Below are 19,274 nucleotides of genomic sequence, written 5' to 3'. Positions count from 1 at the left end.
GACTAACATTTATGTACAAAAACAATTAATTTGCTGAAATAAGGCAGAGGAACACATACTAAACATTTGTGAAAAAGTATTGGATCTTGTCTAGCTGTGAATTTGCTACCAAAAGATGTAAAAACATTTTACATACTCATTCACATGAAACAATACATTGATCACCTGCGATAATGAATGCAATATTGCCCAGCTTGCCAGTGAACTATGGTTCTGTGTAGTAAATGCCACTCCATCTAAAAACAGGTGATTTACTACTAATCACTGAACTGGCTTTACTGACGAGATGTGCATAACAATCTCATCCAATATATTGCTCAGCCCTAGCTCATTGTTAATTAAAAAATCTTGAGTTCATGGTATAAGTGCACAATAAGTGTGCCATGACCTCACATGTGATCATAGTACTGTATTAGTGCACTGTGAGTGTTCTATAACCTCACATCGTGACCATTATATGAGCGCACTGTGAGTGTGTCGTGACCTCACATCATGACTATAGTCACTCTGTCACAGCAGGACAGCACACATGTCTGGAAAACGTTGGCCCAAGAATGTCACCCTTCTTACTTATGTCTAAGAAATATTATAAGAATGATCATAGGATCAAATTTAGGAGACTTTCTACAGAGCATTTTTTTCAGCCCTATACAATATATACAATATAAAATGTCAAGACAAGGTTATGACATCAAGAAGCCTAAATAAAGGCTATTGAAAGCTCACACTGACCGGAGGTAAACTGAGATTCACCGATTTGTGTTGTTTAAGCATCATGGCCTAGTGGTTAGAGAGTCAGACTTATGTGTAACCCAGAGGTTGTTGGTTTGATTCCCACAGCTGGACTGAAGTGATTAAAGTGTTGTTGGTGATAGTTGCCCTGCGTGGGTGTGTGTAGTTTGTGTGTGTTCATGACTTGCAGTGGATGAGTTTTCTACTCAGTAGATGGTTAAACGCAGAAACAATCACGTCTCTTGCAGTTTTTCTTTTATTAGCTGGATATTATTTGCAATTAAATGCTGACATTTCAGCCACTTGTGAGTTCATAGTGACTACACTAAGAGATCAAATTCTTGACTGGAATTGACAATGATTTAAAGCTTGATATATATGAAAATATTATAAAAAATCATTTTCTATGTAAACACTCAACCCATTCTCACTCCCCAGGCGTCAAAATCTAAAGCATGTTCAAACGCTTTTAGTGTCAGTATGAAGATGCGAAGGGTGCCCCTATGCGTCACTATATCGACGAAATGGGAACTCCGTTGCTTTCATTCTAATCCCTTAGCGTCGGATATAGATGAAAGGGCATCCCGGAAGGCGATGACGTCACGTTATGCGACGTCACGTTACGCGACGATCGACAGGATCATGCCGCTTCTGGACGTTAACTAATCAATTGTCGCTAGGGTTGGGGTTAGAATGACTTTCTGTTACATAAATGTACATCCTAACCAAAACCCAACTCTAACCCTAATCGACAATGGTTTAAAAATCAAAAGACAAAAAGTTTAAACCAATACTTAAACTGACATATAAAACCCGAATTCTAACCCCAACCCCAAGCGACAATGGTTTAAAAATAGGAAAAAACTGAGTAGTTAACGTCCAGAAGCGGTATGATCCTGCCGATCGTCGTATACGTTGACGTCGCATAACATGACCACATAACCTTCCGAGATGCCCTTTCGTCTATATCCGACGCTGAGGGATTAAAGCAACGGAGTTCCCATTTCGTCAATATAGTGACACATAGGGGCACCCTTCGCGTCTTCATACTGCCGCTGAAGGCGTTTGAACATACTTCAGATTTTGATGTCCTGGGGAGTGAGAATGGGTTGCAACACTCTCTAGATAGATGTGTTTGACCATACGTCTGCGTCTTTTGTAGTGTCCTGAACATTAAAGAATATTAACTTTTGCGTGTGGCTTATCAATGGCATTTTACAGCGGTGGATCAATCAGAAGTCCCCAAAGACTGGGCAAGTGTTGCAAACATTTGTTTATAGTATAAAACAAAAATGGCAATATCTGTTATTAAAAGGAGCTCCCACAGACCCTCGGATTTTGTTCTCAGAGACCCTTGCAAATCTGATAATTGTTTTCTTGTTGTTTGTGCTAAACTGTGTTTGCAATGGCGGAACCACAACTTTTCCTCATATTTTATAAATTTGTAAATGTCTTGTAAATGACAGAAAGAGTGGTGCCCTGGTTGCCTGGTACAGTATACAGGTATGTAACAAACACATCCACCTGTGCGTATGCACACTTGGATATACTGAAAGCACTGCAAACATTAAAGTATACCCAGAAACGGACTCATGTACCAGGCAGGTAATAAAAAAAACAACATTCGCACCAACAAAATTATGCATTTGCACCAACGTGACTAGGTACATGATATATGTATAACAGTATGAAGTCCTACTTAGAGGGTTTTGCATCCTTTACAAACATCTAAAAAGGCAAAACAATATCCACTGAAAAACAATGTTGCATCAGAGTGGGTGGTAAATGGGTTGAGTCAGTCTGATCCTCCTGACAATGTATAAATAAGAGAACGAGTAAGGAGATCAGATCAAACTCTTAACAGGAGGAGACTTTACTCATGGCCTATGAGACAGAAGATTATAAGATATTTCCTGCCATTAACTCATCATGCATCAAGACAAAACGCTCCACACATGAATACAATATCATGTATGTGTTTTTTTCATTGCTGTCAGTATGGACTGTGTTTCTGAATGTGCTGGTGATCATCTCCATCTCTCACTTCAAGAAGCTTCATACTCCAACCAACATGCTCATTCTCTCTCTGGCTTTGGCCGATCTGTTCGTAGGACTTATTGTCATGCCATTGGAGGCAATTAGGTTTATTGAAACATGTTGGTACTTTGGAGACACTATCTGTACACTGTTTTTAATAATCATGGGATTGCTCGTCTGTACATCTCTGAGTAATTTAGTTTTTATAGCTGTTGACTGTTATGTTGCTGTGTGTCACCCTCTGCTGTACCCACAGAAAATAACAATGACAAGGGCTGCGTTCTCCGAAACTACCTTAACGCTACGTCGTTCTTAAGTTGTACCTTAAGCTGTACCTTATCGCTAATACGTGTTTGCCGAAACGTTCCTAGTTACGTATACCTTCTGTAAGTCATACGTTCGTAAGGTTGGTCTGGAGCACTCTTAGCTATACCTTATCCCACATGACTCCACTAGGGGCCATCACTTTCATAAAAGCTTACATTGCAGTCTATGTAATACGACTAAATATTTGTAAAAAAAAAAAAAGTTGCAATACACTCCGTGTTTAATTAGGCAAATATTTTTATATTTAAAGAATAAAACATTTACATAATTAGACATCATTACATTGATGGTTGTTAGATTTTTTATTATGTTTTCCAAAGGGACGTCATCAGCTGCGAACTATTAAATGCTACAGGATTAAGAAACTATTTAAAATATATATTTTGGGTGATGGAGTTGGTGATACTGGCAGCTATACAGCGAATCATACTATTTCATTTGTGCATTTCATATCCGTTAAATCTTAGTCTACCGGCTAGTATTTTAGCTGCATAAATAAATCGGGAAAAATTACAAAAAAACTAATTATGATTATTAATGTTAATTCGACTTTGCATCAAAGTTTTTTAATGTTTTATAACTTTGAGGCAACTGCATGCCATATTCTTTATAAACATTCAAAATAAACTGCGCACTTGATTACTGCTTGTATAGTCTCCTAAGGTCAACAAAATTTCCACATTAAAACTAATCAAAGCTAAAATCTACAGCAATCGTACTATATATTTATATAGGCTATTATATAATATTTTATATGTTATATTTAGACAGACAAGCTCCAGAAATGCGTCCATTAAGCTTTATCCGCATTGTAACCACGCTGCTTGCGCATCCAGTGTCCAAACACAATAAACGCGTGAACTAATGAACAACAGCAGTTTGTACTTTATATTTTAAAGTACTTGCACGGCCCACCTTCCCCTGTGCAACGCACTTATTGGGAACCCCTAAAATAAATGATCCTTTCAAGGCATAGCGGATCAATTGGAGCAGTTTAAACATGATACGTTTGGAAGTTGCGGGTTTTGCACGGGTTTGATATAAAATATAGAAGGTTGAATTTAGTTGTTTGCAATTTGAAATATTTTTTACCAGATATTCCTAATAAATTTAACTTGAACTATTTCTAAAATGTTTCTTTAAAAAATAACACCGCTATCTCACAACGCAGCGAAACCTATTACATGAAGTGAATAATTGATTGTCGAGCGATCGATATCAACCTATTCAGCACCTCCACCATGGACAGCACCCGCTAAGGTCGAACTTAAGAAGGTTTACCTTAAGCAACATCCTAAGATATAGTTCGGAGAACATACGTAGGAGAGGTATACCTGTAGTTAAGGTTTACCGTAAGAGTCTTCGTAGCGCGCTAAGAGACAACGTTATCGGAGAACGCAGCCTAGAACAATATTTATGATCTGTGTTTCCTGGTTCTGCTCTTCACCTTATAACATTTCAGCTTTAACTACCTCACAAAGTAGATACACATGTTATGGAGAATGTACATTTATGGTTACTTTTGTCTGGAAAATTACTGACCTTTTTCTGTCTTTCCTGCTTCCTTGTACCGTCATTATAACTTTATATTTGAGAATCTTCTATGTCGCACATCAGCAAGTGAAAGTTATAAACTCTCTGATGAGGAGTGGAAAACATCTAACAGAAGGTTCAGTGAGGAGGAAATCTGAGAGCAAAGCCGCTCTGACATTAGGAATCATTGTGACGGTTTATCTGTTTTGCTGGATTCCCTATTTTATTTTATCTCTAACACCAATCACAAGCATGACATCTGTTATAGCCTATGTTATGTTATGGATGTTGTATATTAATTCAGCTCTGAATCCTCTCATCTATGCTATATTTTACCCCTGGTTTAAAATGTCAGTGAAACACATCTTAAATCTATCCAAAATATTTAAACCAGCATAACTTCTACTGGTCTTCTAAATCTCATATCCATAATTTTGCGATTGCAACACACATGCTGATAATAATGTATAAGGTAAATTGTAATGCGCTGTAAGTTACTTTGGATAAACTGTGTAAATATTTATGGAAATTGCAGGCCAAATATATAAATTATAGGCTTCATGTGTAAAGGTGTATACATGTACCAATAAAACAAACAACATAAGTACGTGATGTACATTTTTAGTCCATTTTAGTCCAAATCCATCAGAATCAACATATCAGTTATATATGAAACAAGCAAACATGCACACATACTACTCAGGCATAATGATACCATTCTATAAATGTCTTATTTAGCTTGATTAGTAACTTAGTTGATTAATTATTTTATGTGCATAAATGACTGTTGGGCTAACTGAACATTTCTCACATAAACATGCAAGACATGATATTGACCTGCATGAAAAGCAACTATTGCATCAGTCTGTAAATCTACTTTTAACACTTTTAATGATGCTTTGGTGAATTATGTTTGGATGCAGCATATAGGTGTTAACATGACTCTGAAGTTCCTGCACACATTTTGATGGTTCGTCTCGATCCTGTCAGTATAGGAGAAAATAACCAAAAGATCAAAAAAGCAAATATATACTTATTTTTAACATTATCTTTCTTTCTATGAGAACAATTTTTCTTATTGAGATCAAAATACTGCCTCATTGCTCTCAGACTGACTGCACGTATAAGACATAAGCATTAAACATTAAGATTAGAAAACGAAAGGTTTGCCAAAACCCTCATCATATTTCCTCATCAGTGCAAATAATAACAGCTGGTTCACTTCCAATTGAAGGCCCAATAAAGTGTCATTTTAAAGGTCTTGTTGCGATGGGTTAAATGGTCTAATAATTTTTTTTATTCTAAGTCTACCAAAGTTTAGAATTTAAGGCATAATCTGCAGTCATGCTAGAGGTGTGTCCTCCTAAAGAAATGTTATTTATAGATGGTTAACAATCCCGGTCCCTTTAGATCACGAGAACCTGATCTAAAAAATTCTGTTTTGGGACTTTGATTATTCTTTTCTCATCTGTAGGGGTGGGAACCTCAGGGTACCTCATGATATGATTCGATACACGATACATGACTCACGGTAACGATTGTACCACGGTGCACTGATTCTGTGATAATCATAGTATTTCTTACTGATCCTATGACGATACATAGCGATATCTGCCAAACTATAAAAACAAATGTCCAAAATGTAAGTGCAAAGTTTTTTAGGTTCAGGGATCCAGACTACCTTTTTTACTAGGAGTACTCTGGCCCTGACTGAAAATTTACAAGCAGAAAAGTTATGCATCTTATATCAATGAATGCAATTATTTACTTTTCTCCATAATATCTGCATTACTGACAAAATATTTTGATAATAAATAGACTTATCTCTATATGCATTTGTTGCATATGTCATTACAATTGATCAAACTTTAATAGGAAGACAAATACCTTTCTCAAAATAAGTTATCTCACTCTCCATATTTCTCATCTATGCAATGTCTAATGACCCAATCTTTTCATGGTTGAATTTGTGTTTAATTTCAAGTTCATGCGGGCTGCGCAGAATATCGGTATTTTACTGAGCGCATGGTGACAAAAAATAGACTCGTCTTTCAAACTGAATTAACAACTAAAAAAATAATAATGTGCAGGTCACCAATGTTTGAGTACAAATGCTTGCGCTGTCTCATTTGGAAGCAGTCTGAAGTCCTGAGGTAAATAAACAACATATTAGCCATATGTAACATTTCAAGTACATTAAACATTTTATGCTATTTAATAGCTTTTCTTTGTAAACTGACACATTTAACAACATATAAATGTGTTTTGTATAAACATTTATTTTTACACCCATTAATGGTACAAAAGCATTTGGAGTTAAACGTGGCTGAGGCATATATTATTTTATGTGCATCCTATACTAATCTTTTTCAGCTTTTGTTTTCTCTCATTCCAATCATTCATGTGTTTACCTCCACCCCAAGGAGCCATAAAGTAATGGCGCTGGGAAATCTATTTAGGGCTTCTTGATTATTAATTAATCTATTGATATCTGAAGCCAGCGTATAGATTCACGTATCGCCAGAGACAGACGAACGATACATTGCCATATCAATATATTGTCCCACCCCTACTCATCTGTGTGTATAAGGTGGCTTGGCAAAAACTCCATCTGTAAAAATACGGAGTTAGGTAAGTGCCATTACACACACTTACCCTCCACCTCAGGCATCTATGGAGAGTCCTGAGTTAGGCACCGTTGCCAGCCTTTCATTGTGGAATTTTTGAAACCCTTTGAAAGGCCTAGCGTCTATATGTAGCAACCCCTTGGGTTCCCATGCGTGTATTTTTCCGCAGTATAGCCTCTAGCCCACGTTTTTCTGGGCACAGCCCCCTATGGTGTACTCTCATTGTCGTGACGTCAAAGTGCCCGACTGAAAGGGAGGTACTGTACCACTGCTTAGGCAGCCAGGCCGATTATGCTCGGCTCCTCTGCAGGTGCGCTGCATATTCAGGTTTTCGCTCTTTATACTCTTCCAACGGAGCAGATGCAAATATTGCATGCCAATATACATTGGCTCTTGCTAGTTACACTCGAAGCAGATTGGACTCCCTAGCGAGTTCCCCTATTCGTTGGTCATCAACGTGACGTCTCCATTCCCACCTTCAGGGAACGAGGGTTACGTTCGTAACAGAGACGTTCTGTGATTAGTAGTAAATTGCCATCACATGCCTTTAGATGGAGCTATATTTCCTACATAGAGACATAGTTCAGTCTAGGGCATGCTGCATACCAGTCGGGGTGCACACAACCCCATTTAAACATAATGTTTATTATACTTAACATGACATGTGGATTGTGGAGCTTAGATGCAAAACCTCCTAAACGCAAATTAATAAAATTAAAAGACAGCTTTCAGCATTATACCTTTATCAAAAAAATGTTGTTGCAATTTTGCTTAAACCCAGCCTCAGACCATTCAGAAATAACAGTTTGTTGGCAAAATGTTTTTAAAGTCTGCAAAAAAATCACTTAGAGGGTTTTGCATCTGAGCTCATAATTTACAAACGTCTAAAAAGGAAAGTGGCAAAATAATATCCATTAAAAACAATGTTGCATCAGAGTGGGTGGTGAATGGGTTGAGTCAGTCTGATTCAGATACTTTATAAATGAGAGAACAGTAAGGAGATCAAACTCTTAACAGGATGAGACTTCACTCATGGCCTATGAGACAGAAGATCATGAGACTCAATACTGCTTTCCTGCCATTAACTCATCATGCATCAAGACAAAACGCTCCACACATGAATACAATATCATGTATGTGTTTTTTTCAGTGCTGTCAGTATGGACTGTGTTTCTGAATCTGCTGGTGATCATCTCCATCTCTCACTTCAAGAAGCTTCACACTCCAACCAACATGCTCATTCTCTCTCTGGCTGTGACCGACCTGCTCGTAGGACTTATTATCATGCCCTTGGAGGCGATTAGGTTGATTGAAACATGTTGGTACTTTGGAGACACTATCTGTAGACTGTTTTTAATAATCATGGGATTGCTCCTCTCTGCCTCTCTGTGTAATTTAATTTTAATAGCTGTTGACCGTTATGTGGCTGTGTGTCAACCTTTACTGTACCCACAGAAAATAACAACAACTAGAACAATATTTACCATCTGTGTTTCCTGGTTCTGTTCTTCAGTTTATACCATTTCAGCTGTTATTACTACCTCACAAAGTAGATACACATGTTATGGAGAATGTACAATTATGACTACTTTTGCCATGACAATCAATGACCTGTTCATGTCTTTCCTGTTTCCTTGTACCGTCATTATAACTTTATATTTGAGAATCTTCTACGTGGCACATCAGCAAGTAAAAGTTATAAACTCTCTGATGAGGAGTGGAAAACATCTAACAGAAGGTTCAGTGAAAAGGAAATCTGAGAGTAAAGCCGCTCTGACATTAGGAATCATTATGACGGTTTATCTGTTTTGCTGGATTCCCTATTATAGTTTAACTCTAACACCAAACACAAGAATGACTTCAGTTATAGCCTATTTTATATTATGGATGGTGTATATTAATTCAGGTCTGAATCCTCTCATCTATGCTATATTTTACCCCTGGTTTAGAACATCAGTTAAACACATCCTAAATCTATCCAAAATATTTATACAAGCATAACTTTTACTGTTCTTGTTCATGCTTAAAAAGAGTTGTTTGCCATATTATTAATAAATGTATAGTTCAATTGTAAGAAATTGCATTATCAGTTAGACACTTTCATGCAAATGTCGTCATATGATAACCAATACTGGTTATCATTTGTTATCTATAAATCTCAGATTTATATTTTTCAATATTTATACATTCCCTATAAATGTATATTTCAAATTTTAATTACAAATGTCACATTCATAATGCTGGGATTGCTCAGGTTGAAATGAGGGAACAAACATACTGATAATAATGTCATTTGGATAAAAGCGTCTGCCAACTGTGTAAATGTTTATTAAAACTGCAGGCCAAATATATAAATTATAAGCTGCATGTGTAAAAGTGTATACTTAAAAAAAAACATAAGTACTCAGATTTTTTTGTCTTAAATCCATCAGAATCAACATTACAGTTATATATGAAACAAGCAAAAAAGCATGCTTGATTAGTAAATAAGTTGATTCATTATTTTATGTACATAATTGACTGTTGGCCAAAGTGAACATTTCCCACATAAACGTGCAAAACAAGACCACCTGCATGAAGAGCAACTATTGCATCAGTCTGTTAATCTACTTATTTGAGTAAATAACCAAGAGGTTAAATGATCAAACATAGTTACAAGACAAATCAGTCCACATTACCTTTTTTTCTAGGAGGCCAATTTTTAGTATTGAGACCAAAATCCAGCCTCACTGCTCTCATGAAATTAAGAAATTAATTTTAGATCAGGCTGACAACATGCATAAGGAAATAAGCTTTAAACATGTATAAAAGACCCAAAAAAGCTGTAGTTTCTGTCTACATGTCACATTTAGAATGAGTGTCGACCTTTGTGTAAACAGTTATGACGCATGCATTTATGTGCAGAAAATACACTTAAGCACGGGCCGGTATGAGATTTTGGCGTATAATAACCACAAGCAAAAATACCACGGTTTCACTGTGTTGCGGTATTGCCGTTGCAACACTAAAATGTGTTATTTTCAAATGTCTGCATATACAAACAACTTTTATATTCAAAATTACAATATTCTTTTAAAATACTTTTTGTAATATATATTAAATGTAAACATCAATGGGATAAAAAACAGAATCTATGACCTATTTTTGACCACTTATTTGCATGACATTTCAATCGTTTTATGTTACCATGCGCACAGTTAATTTACTGATAAGTCTATGCAGCCACGCATGAAGTCGTTAGTTAAAACAGTAAAGTTTTCTTAATCTTTTTACTTCACCTTTATCGTGCTTTTTTCTTTTCTGGTCCAGACAGATAGCTTTGTTCGAAAACCATATCCATGTATCAAGACGCATGTCATACAGTGTGTTTGACTAACAAATTAAATTAAGGTATCGTGAGATCAGACAGCTTGTTATGCTTTCAATGGCACTTGCAGCACAAAGATGTCATACCCCAATCAGTCTGTGCAGCGCCCCTAGTGGTTCGGGGCCCTACGCAGCTTCTGTACCCTGCAAATAGGGAGGATCGGCTCTGGGTAGATTTGAGAAGCTCAGATGCAAAACCTGCTAATAACTACCCCTGCTGACGGCGAGTATGCGAGTATAAAAGAGCAGCACGTGCGTTGTACAACCATTTTTCCACTTCGGAGCCAAGCAGTTGTCTGCTGAATAGAAGAGCTTCTTGTGTCTGGAAGAACCTCTGACTAAGGCTGTCCCTCTGGCTGTCCCCCTCCACCATTAAAGTGTATGTTGCTGCTATCTCTGCCCACCATGACCCTATAGAAGATAGCACGACCTGGTCATCAGGTTCCATAGGGGGAAAGGAGGTTAAATTCACCTCGTCCTCTCTCTATACCCTCTTGGGATAATTATTATTATATTATATTTCCAGACCCAGCCAAAGCTTTGTTGTGTCCCGTTTATGCTCTGTGGCTGTACATGGACCGAACACAAAGCTTCAGAACCTCAGAACAGCTTTTCGTCTGTTACACAAGCAAAAGTCAAAAGCTGTCACCAAGCAGATGATGTCACCCTGGATATTGGACACCATTGCCTTGGCATATCAACTACAGGGCATGCCGTGACTGCTCAGTTTACGGGTACATTATACCAGAAGTATAGCGACCTCCTGGGCATTGGCTTGAGGCGCCTTGCTGACAGACATTTGTAGAGCTGGAGGCTGGGCAACACCTAACACATTTATTAGGTTCTATAATGTTCTTGTTGAGCCAGTTTCCTCCAATGTTTTTACCTCTAACAGTTAGAAGCACTGAGAGCCCCGGCTCATGTGTCGGCTTGCAGCGCCAGTATGGCACTAAATTAGTGCCAAAAATCTTGTAATGTAGAATTTGGTTCTTCCTCCAACGCATTCGGCTACAGGATCCCATATGTGTAAAGTCTGCTGAGTTACCTAAGTCTACGTTGTCCACTCCACCAGAGCAGAACTCTGTGGTCTCTATACCGGTGTAGCCTATTAAAGCCACTCCATAGACCTCAATATGCAGCAAAACCCTCCATTTCATTGGTTAGTCCATATCATTTACTGCCACCAGGAACCTGCAAGAAGAGGATGTGGCTTTGCAGTGTCCCCGCTTCCCAGTGTTGTCTAAGGTTACTAAGGGCCCTATTTTAATGATCTGAAACGCAAGTGCGAAGCGCAATGCGCAAGTGACTTTGTGGGCGGATCTTGGGCGCTGTTGCTATTTTCCCAGTGGGAGAAATAACTCTTGCGCCAGGTGCAAATCAATAAGGGGTTGGTCTGAAGTAGGTTCATTATTCATAGGTGTGGTTTGGGCGTAACGTCAAATAAACCAATCAGAACACTATCCAACGCAAGGGCGCAAGTTCCATGGCGGATTGCTATTATTAGAACGGAATTACCAGGCGCACGCCAGGAGCGGTTCACAGCCGAGAAGACCGACGTTCTTGTAAGAGCAGTCAAAGACAGAGAAGTTGTTTTCTATGGGGATAAGAGAAACCCGCCCAAATCAGCGTAGGTTAAACAGGCGTGAGAGGAAATAGCCACAATTGTCTCATCAGCTGGCATCCCCATCGTTGCGCCAAGCGCTACAATGATGTCAGGAGACGGGGGAATCCCAAACTTGCCAGCATAAATCCGGCATGCCGTGTAACGGGAGGTGGATCTGCCTCAGGACATGACGCCAGCAGAGGACATCGCTGCGTCCACCCTCACTCCTGAAAGGGTTTGGGGGCTTTGAAATCGGACCCAAGAAACGCAAGCAAGGTCCAACCCCAAAGTACACTTACAAATCAAGTTCATATACATTAAGGTTTCATATGAAAATATTTTAATCGTTATTTGCATGAGAATTTTTTAACGCAGCCACACAATAAATAAAAACTATCACCACAATGCTCACCACTATGATTCCCCTTATCTCATGTGTTAATATTTTCTATTGTAACAATTTATGATTTGCAAAAATAACTGTTGCATCTGTGTAAATTAGATAAGTGTGTGCGCGTTGTGCCTGCTATACATTATTGTCAAGCATGCGCCCTTTAAAATAGCATAATGAACCACGCGCAACGCGCCACTGACTTTAGACTAGCTTTTTTTGGTCAGTGGCGCAGTTGTTTTTTGAAACTGCTAAATAGCACCAGGGATGGTTTGCACCGCAACACGCCTCCTTTTTTGCACTGAACCGCCCAGGGAGCGCAAGTTTATTCCCTAGTTTGCCGACGTGCATCGGTGGAGGGAAAAACCCGCTGTGCGCCGGCGCAAAATACGAATGATACTTGTGTCACAGGCCGGAGTTATCGTTACCTCTTCGGCTCACCCACGCTTCTTTTATCCGCAGGGCCAGATGACAAACAGCACACGGTTCCCCGGTTGGGTTTTTCCTGCCCGTGTTTCCAGTTGTTCAGCGGCTCGCCCACGCTTCTCTCTTCAGTGGGGCCAGAGACCTTTAACACACTCAGAAAGTACACCAAGCAGCTCTTCTTTTAAATACTTCATCAAACACACATCCACTGTTACTCACTCTTCGTTGTCAACACCGTCCTCTAACAATGCACTCGATGACTCAGTAGTAGTCCATGCACGTGATCGCCCAATAGTCTCTTCACCCGATCGTCTTTTACCTCTTTCTTCCCCAAGGGATCAATGTAGGTTGATAGAGCGGGTCTGCACAGCAGCAACACAGCGCACACAAAGTACACCAAAAGCACGTTCCGGTGCAGTGCTCCTTTAACATCCACCGCTCCGTCCTTTTCGCCTTTCTTGGCTGCCGCACTCTTTCCATGCGCTATAAGCGCTTCCGTGGATCAACGGCGCCCTCCGGCTCCTCCAAGGACGGAGCGTGTGATCGGGTTTGCCCTAGGCAGTGAAACAGCTCGTGCCCGAACGACTCTCCTCCTTTGTGCTTCTTTGGACCTTTTTATATGGCTTGTCTTCACTCCCTCTTCCAATCATGAGTTGCTCCATTGATTCGGCACACCTGTTGCTCATTCCTCATAATTTTCGTTGCCAGGGAGACCAGGAAGTAAAATGGTGTTTTAAAATCGGGTCCGGGCGGAAACCATATGCAAGCGGAACCCTTCTCCGCCACTTTTTGTTCCTGCCCTACCATAGTCACCTGGTGACACTTGCGTCACTGACAAAGTCAAATGCGTTGGGTGCAAGATAGGGCCCTAAGTGTGTTATTTTGGTACAGCAGTAGCCAGCCTTCTCTGCATGCAGGCCACTGGAAAGGGCAGCAGTTTGGTAGGTATTCCCAATTCGTTCCAAGCAACTGTAAACTTATTACCACAATGGAAGGCCCGTCTCTCCCTGCATTCAATTGGACAAAACCGCTAATTATGTTAGGTGCTTTTCCACTCAGAGTTGACTTTTTTCAACTTCAGGCACTCCAAGTGCTACAACAAAAACGCATGGTGCAGTAGGCAGCAAAAACACAAGGTGTTCCAAAAGGCGCATCCCATTGCAATAAAGGCGTTGTCTGTTATCTGTCCCTTACTGAGGTGCATCTAAGCTAATTATTTAAAAACATCTAAAAAGAAAAATGTAAAAAAGTCTAAATAATATCCTTTGAAAAAGTGTTGCATCATAGTGGGTGGTGAATGGGTTGAGTCAGTCTGATTCAGATACTGTATAAATGACAGAACAGTTAAGAGATCAGATCAAACTTCTATCAGGAGGAGACTTTACACATGGCCAATGAGACAGAAGATCATGAGACTCAATACTGCTTTTCTGCCATTAACTCATCATGCATTAAGACAAAACGCTCCACACATGAATACAATATCATGTATGTGTTTTTTTCATTGCTGTCAGTATGGACTGTGTTTCTGAATCTGCTTGTGATCATCTCCATCTCTCACTTCAAGAAGCTTCACACTCCAACTAACATGCTCATTCTCTCTCTGGCTGTGACCGACCTGCTCGTAGGACTTATTGTCATGCCTTTGGAGGCGATTCGGTTGATTGAAACATGTTGGTACTTTGGAAACACTATCTGTAGACTATTTTTATTAATTGTAGGATTGCTCATCACTACATCTCTGAGTAATTTAGTGTTAATAGCTGTTGACCGTTATGTGGCTGTGTGTAACCCTCTGCTGTACCCACAGAAAATAACAATGACTAGAACAATAATTATGATCTTTGTTTCCTGGTTCTACTCTTCGGCTTATAACCTTTCAGTTCTTATAACTACCTCACAAACAAAATACAGATGTTATGGAGACTGTACAGTTATCACTACTTTTGCCTGGTCAATCGCTGATATGTTTGTGTCTTTCGTGTTTCCCTGTACCATCATTATAATGTTATATTTGAGAATATTTTATGTTGCACATCATCAAGTAAAAGTTATAAACTCTCTGATGAGGAGCGGAAAACATCTAACAGAAGGTTCAGTGAGGAGGAAATCTGAGAGCAAAGCCGCTCTGACATTAGGAATCATTGTGACGGTTTATCTGTTTTGCTGGATTCCCTATTTTAGTTTATCTCTAACACCAAACACAACCATGACTTCTGTTATAGTCTATTTTATGTATGGATGTTGTATATTAATTCAGCTCTGAATCCTCTCATCTATGCTATATTTTACCCCTGGTTTAGAACGTCAGTTAAACACATCCTAAATCTATCCAAAATATTTAAACTAGCATAAATGCTTTTAATTTCAAGTTTTAACTACAAATGTCACATTCATAATGCTGGGATTGCTTGGTTCAAATGAAGGGAACACACATACTGAGAATAATGTACCTTGTAATGCACTGTAAGTCGCTTTGAATGAAAGCCTCTGCCATCTGTGTAAATGTTTATGGGAAATGCAGGCCAAATATATCAATTAAAGGCTACATGTGTAAAGGTGTATTCTAATAAAAAAATACCATGTTTAGTCTTAAATACATCAGGATCAACATTGCCGTTATAGATGAAACAAGCAAACATGCTATAAAAATGTCTTATTTGGCTTTATTAGTAACTAAGTGGATTGTTTTATATGCATAATTTACTGTTGGCTAACTGAACATTTCTCACATGAACGTGAAAGACATGACACTGACCTGCATTGAAGAGCAACTATTGCATCAGTCTGTCAATCTACTTACATGTGAGTTTGTTTCACACTTTTAATGAAGCTTTGGAGAATTTGATGCAGCATATAGGTGTTAACAGGACCCTCAAGACCATGCAGACATTTTGAATAGCAAAGCATAACAAATATAATTGGCCTTTAGAGTTTACTGTAATTGATTTCTCAGATGGTTATTTTCTGTCTTGATCCTGTCAGTATAGGAGAAAATAACCAAGATGTAAAATAAGCAAAAATACTGTTACTGTGTCAAGGACGAATCAGCCCATGTTACCTAGGCATATTTTTATTATTCCTCGTTGATTTTATAAATACATTTTTTATATCATATCATATTGACAAAATGTAAAAAATTAAGATAAGACATAGAATATGAGCCATTTTGTTCCAAACTCAGAAAGGTTTGCCAAATTTTATCCCTGGCATAAAAGATTAAAATCTATGGTTTCTGTCTAAAATTTAAATTGAATGAGCTATCGACCTTTTTGTGAACAGTTCGATAACATTCATGCATTAATGTGCAGAAAATACACCGAACCTATATTTTCATTGGCCTTAAGTAAATAAAATTCACCATACCTGTATATACAGTATCAATCAATGCTGTATAACCAAAGCTGACACTACACTGTCAGAATTTTTTTTTTTAAATATGTAGCCCAGTGTCACTGGGGCTTTACCCTTTCAAAAATTACGGATTTGGACCTAAACAGAAAAGATGTCTTAAAATACACCTGTTTGTGCACTGATATAGACTTCATATGTAAATAAAGTAGTACCCCACTATTATGACTAAGGGTGCTTGTCAGCTTACTATATTGAAAATGACCCATCATTAAAGTTTTATCAGAGGATCACATCCTTTAATGAAACATACAGAAATGCTAAAATACAACAAAAGGGTAAATATAATCATAATTAAAGTAACCACTGTAACAGTTTTTTAAAGACTTTTTGGATTCAGACTTGAACACATTCTCTAATGATTTCTAACATATTTTGATTTTCAGATGCAAATTAAGTTATTTTCAGGCCTATTCAGCTATCGGGCAGTTTTTCTTTATAGACAAAAGTATTTATTGATTAGCACATTATTTAAATAGCTATTTGACGATTACCTTTTATTTCATGTTATGTTCAACTATTTACGTTTTCATGAATAAAGATCGAATATCACACATCTTATAATGTGTAAGTATGTTTACGCGCTAAAATGGCGGGATTGTGTGACGTTAGATCCATGTAGGGCAGGGTTTAATGAGGCACTGACGCACTATTGGCATGACAGTCCAAACGTGTCTTGATTTTGGCCTTGTGAGTGAATGAGACATTGAAAGCTGACGCTAGGGCTCCACGATAAATCACATGTGATTGTCATGCACATCTTATCAGTAAAGCCAGTTCTCACTAACACCTCTACCAGCAGCAACCTCTCCCATCCAAGTACTGACCAGGCTTAGCCCTGCCTAGCTTCAGTGGGCAAGCTGGTCAAAAATTAGAAAATTATATTTATAACCAGATGCTCTCAGCACGGATTATATTTCCATTTCAAATTTGCGTAATCCCGGTATCAGGCCATTAAGAAATACCAGTTTGTTGGCAGAATTCATATATTAAAAAAGCTAATTTATCTGAGCTCATCATTTACAAACATCTAAAAAGGAAAATGTAAAAAAGGCAAAATAATATCCATTGAAAAACAATGTTGCATCAGAGTGGGTGGTGAATGAGCTGAGTCAGTCTGATTAAGATACTGTATAAAAGTACAGAACAGTAAGGAGATCAGATCAAACTCCTATCAGGAGGAGACTTTACTCATGGCCTATGAGACAGAAGATCATGAGACTCAATACTGCTTTCCTGCCATTAACTCATCATGCATCAAGACAAAACGCTCCACACATGAATACAATATCATGTATGTGTTTTTTTCATTGCTGTCAGTATGGACTGTGTTTCTGAATCTGCTGGTGATCATCTCCATCTGTCACTTCAAGAAGCTTCACACTCCAACCAACATGCTCATTCTCTCTCTGGCTGTGGCAGACCTGCTCATAGGACTTATTGTCATGCCATTTGAGGCGATTAAGTTGATTGAAACATGTTGGTACTTTGGAAACACAATTTGTAAACTGCTTTTATTAATATTGGGATTGCTACTCTCTACATCTTTGAGTAATTTAGTTTTAATAGCTGTTGACCGTTATGTAGCTGTGTGTCACCCTCTGCTGTACCCACAGAAAATAACAACAACTAGAACAATAATTATTATCTGTGTTTCCTGGTTCTGCTCTACAGTTTATAACATTTCAATTGTTATAACTACCTCACAAAAAAGATACACATGTTATGGAGAATGTACAATTATGACTAATTTTGCCTTGACAATCATTGACATGTTCCTATCTTTTCTGTTTCCTTGTACCATCATTATAACTTTATATTTGAGAATCTTCTATGTCGCACATCAACAAGTGAAAGTTATAAACTCTCTGATGAGGAGTGGAAAACATCTAACAGAAGGTTCAGTGAGGAGGAAATCTGAGAGCAAAGCCGCTCTGACATTAGGAATCATTGTGACGGTTTATCTGTTTTGCTGGATTCCCTATTACAGCTTAACTCTAACACCAAACATAAGCATGACTTCTATTATAGCCTATTTTATATTATGGATGATGTATATTAATTCAGGTCTAAATCCTCTCATTTATGCTATATTTTACCCCTGGTTAAGAACATCAGTTAAACACATCCTAAATCTATCCAAAATATTTAAACCAGCATAACTGCTTTTGGTCTTGTTCATTATAATAATAATAAAGCTTCTGGATTTACTAGCATTGTTCAAATTGGTCAGTGCGGTTTAAAACAAGATATTACGCTTAAATTTGGCACGTCTTAAAAGAGTGGTTTGCCATATTACTAATAAATGTATATCAGTGGTAGAGCATTACATTAGCAATGTACAAAATCATAGGTTGGGCACTTTCATGCAAATGTGAACTTTTTTATGAAAAGTAAAGATTTTACCCACAGTTTTTAATCATATTGAAATCAGAGATGTCAATATTTGGTTGTTTAATTACACATGCTACGTCTCTGCTAAAGTTTTTAAAGCATTTTTTATAACTTCATTAATGCACACACAAAAAAAGAAAATAAATATTACATGTTGTTTGAAGAGCCACCCTTTCTTTATTTGCTGGGTATTATTGCATCAGGTTTATGCCTCATCTAAAATAGAAAACATGAGTATAGACTGATATTTTTCTGATGTCTGGACTCTATCATCAGAGGTTTAGGAAAAATAAACAGATGGTTCAATATAATGATAAAAAAGACTTTCTTTGTGAATTTATGTTTTAAGTTTAAAAATGAAAGTAGGCATGTTCTGATCCGATATTCTGGATCGGTATCGGGGCCGATCCAGGATTTTTGGCTGGAT

General features: G+C 38.0%; 2 protein-coding genes and 1 pseudogene across 2 annotated transcripts; all 3 read left to right on the top strand.

Moving 5' to 3' along the window:
- The first annotated feature begins 8,266 nt into the window (after positions 1 to 8,266).
- On the top strand, positions 8,267 to 9,257 carry LOC135739182 (trace amine-associated receptor 13c-like). The gene has a single exon (XM_065257445.2). The coding sequence runs from the start codon at positions 8,289 to 8,291 to the stop codon at positions 9,255 to 9,257; it is 969 nt and encodes a 322-aa protein (XP_065113517.1). The 5' UTR covers positions 8,267 to 8,288.
- Positions 9,258 to 14,429: 5,172 nt separating this feature from the next.
- Positions 14,430 to 15,397, top strand: LOC135746867 (trace amine-associated receptor 13c-like; annotated as a pseudogene).
- A 2,249-nt stretch (positions 15,398 to 17,646) lies between these two features.
- Positions 17,647 to 18,615, top strand: LOC135739194 (trace amine-associated receptor 13c-like). Its single transcript, XM_065257450.1, has one exon. It carries the CDS (start codon positions 17,647 to 17,649, stop codon positions 18,613 to 18,615), a length of 969 nt encoding a protein of 322 aa, XP_065113522.1.
- The last annotated feature ends 659 nt before the right edge of the window (positions 18,616 to 19,274 follow it).

This window comes from Paramisgurnus dabryanus, chromosome 10 (genome assembly GCF_030506205.2).
Source record: "Paramisgurnus dabryanus chromosome 10, PD_genome_1.1, whole genome shotgun sequence".
Taxonomy (NCBI): domain Eukaryota; kingdom Metazoa; phylum Chordata; class Actinopteri; order Cypriniformes; family Cobitidae; genus Paramisgurnus; species Paramisgurnus dabryanus.
The sequence above is the reverse complement of the archived record's forward strand: the minus strand, read 5'-3'. Positions and strand labels throughout refer to the sequence as shown.

Excerpts from the sequence above, each read along its gene's own strand:
- LOC135739182 (XM_065257445.2), top strand. The coding sequence starts at position 8,289 with ATGGCCTATGAGACAGAAGATCATGAGACTCAATACTGCTTTCCTGCC.
- LOC135739194 (XM_065257450.1), top strand. The coding sequence starts at position 17,647 with ATGGCCTATGAGACAGAAGATCATGAGACTCAATACTGCTTTCCTGCC.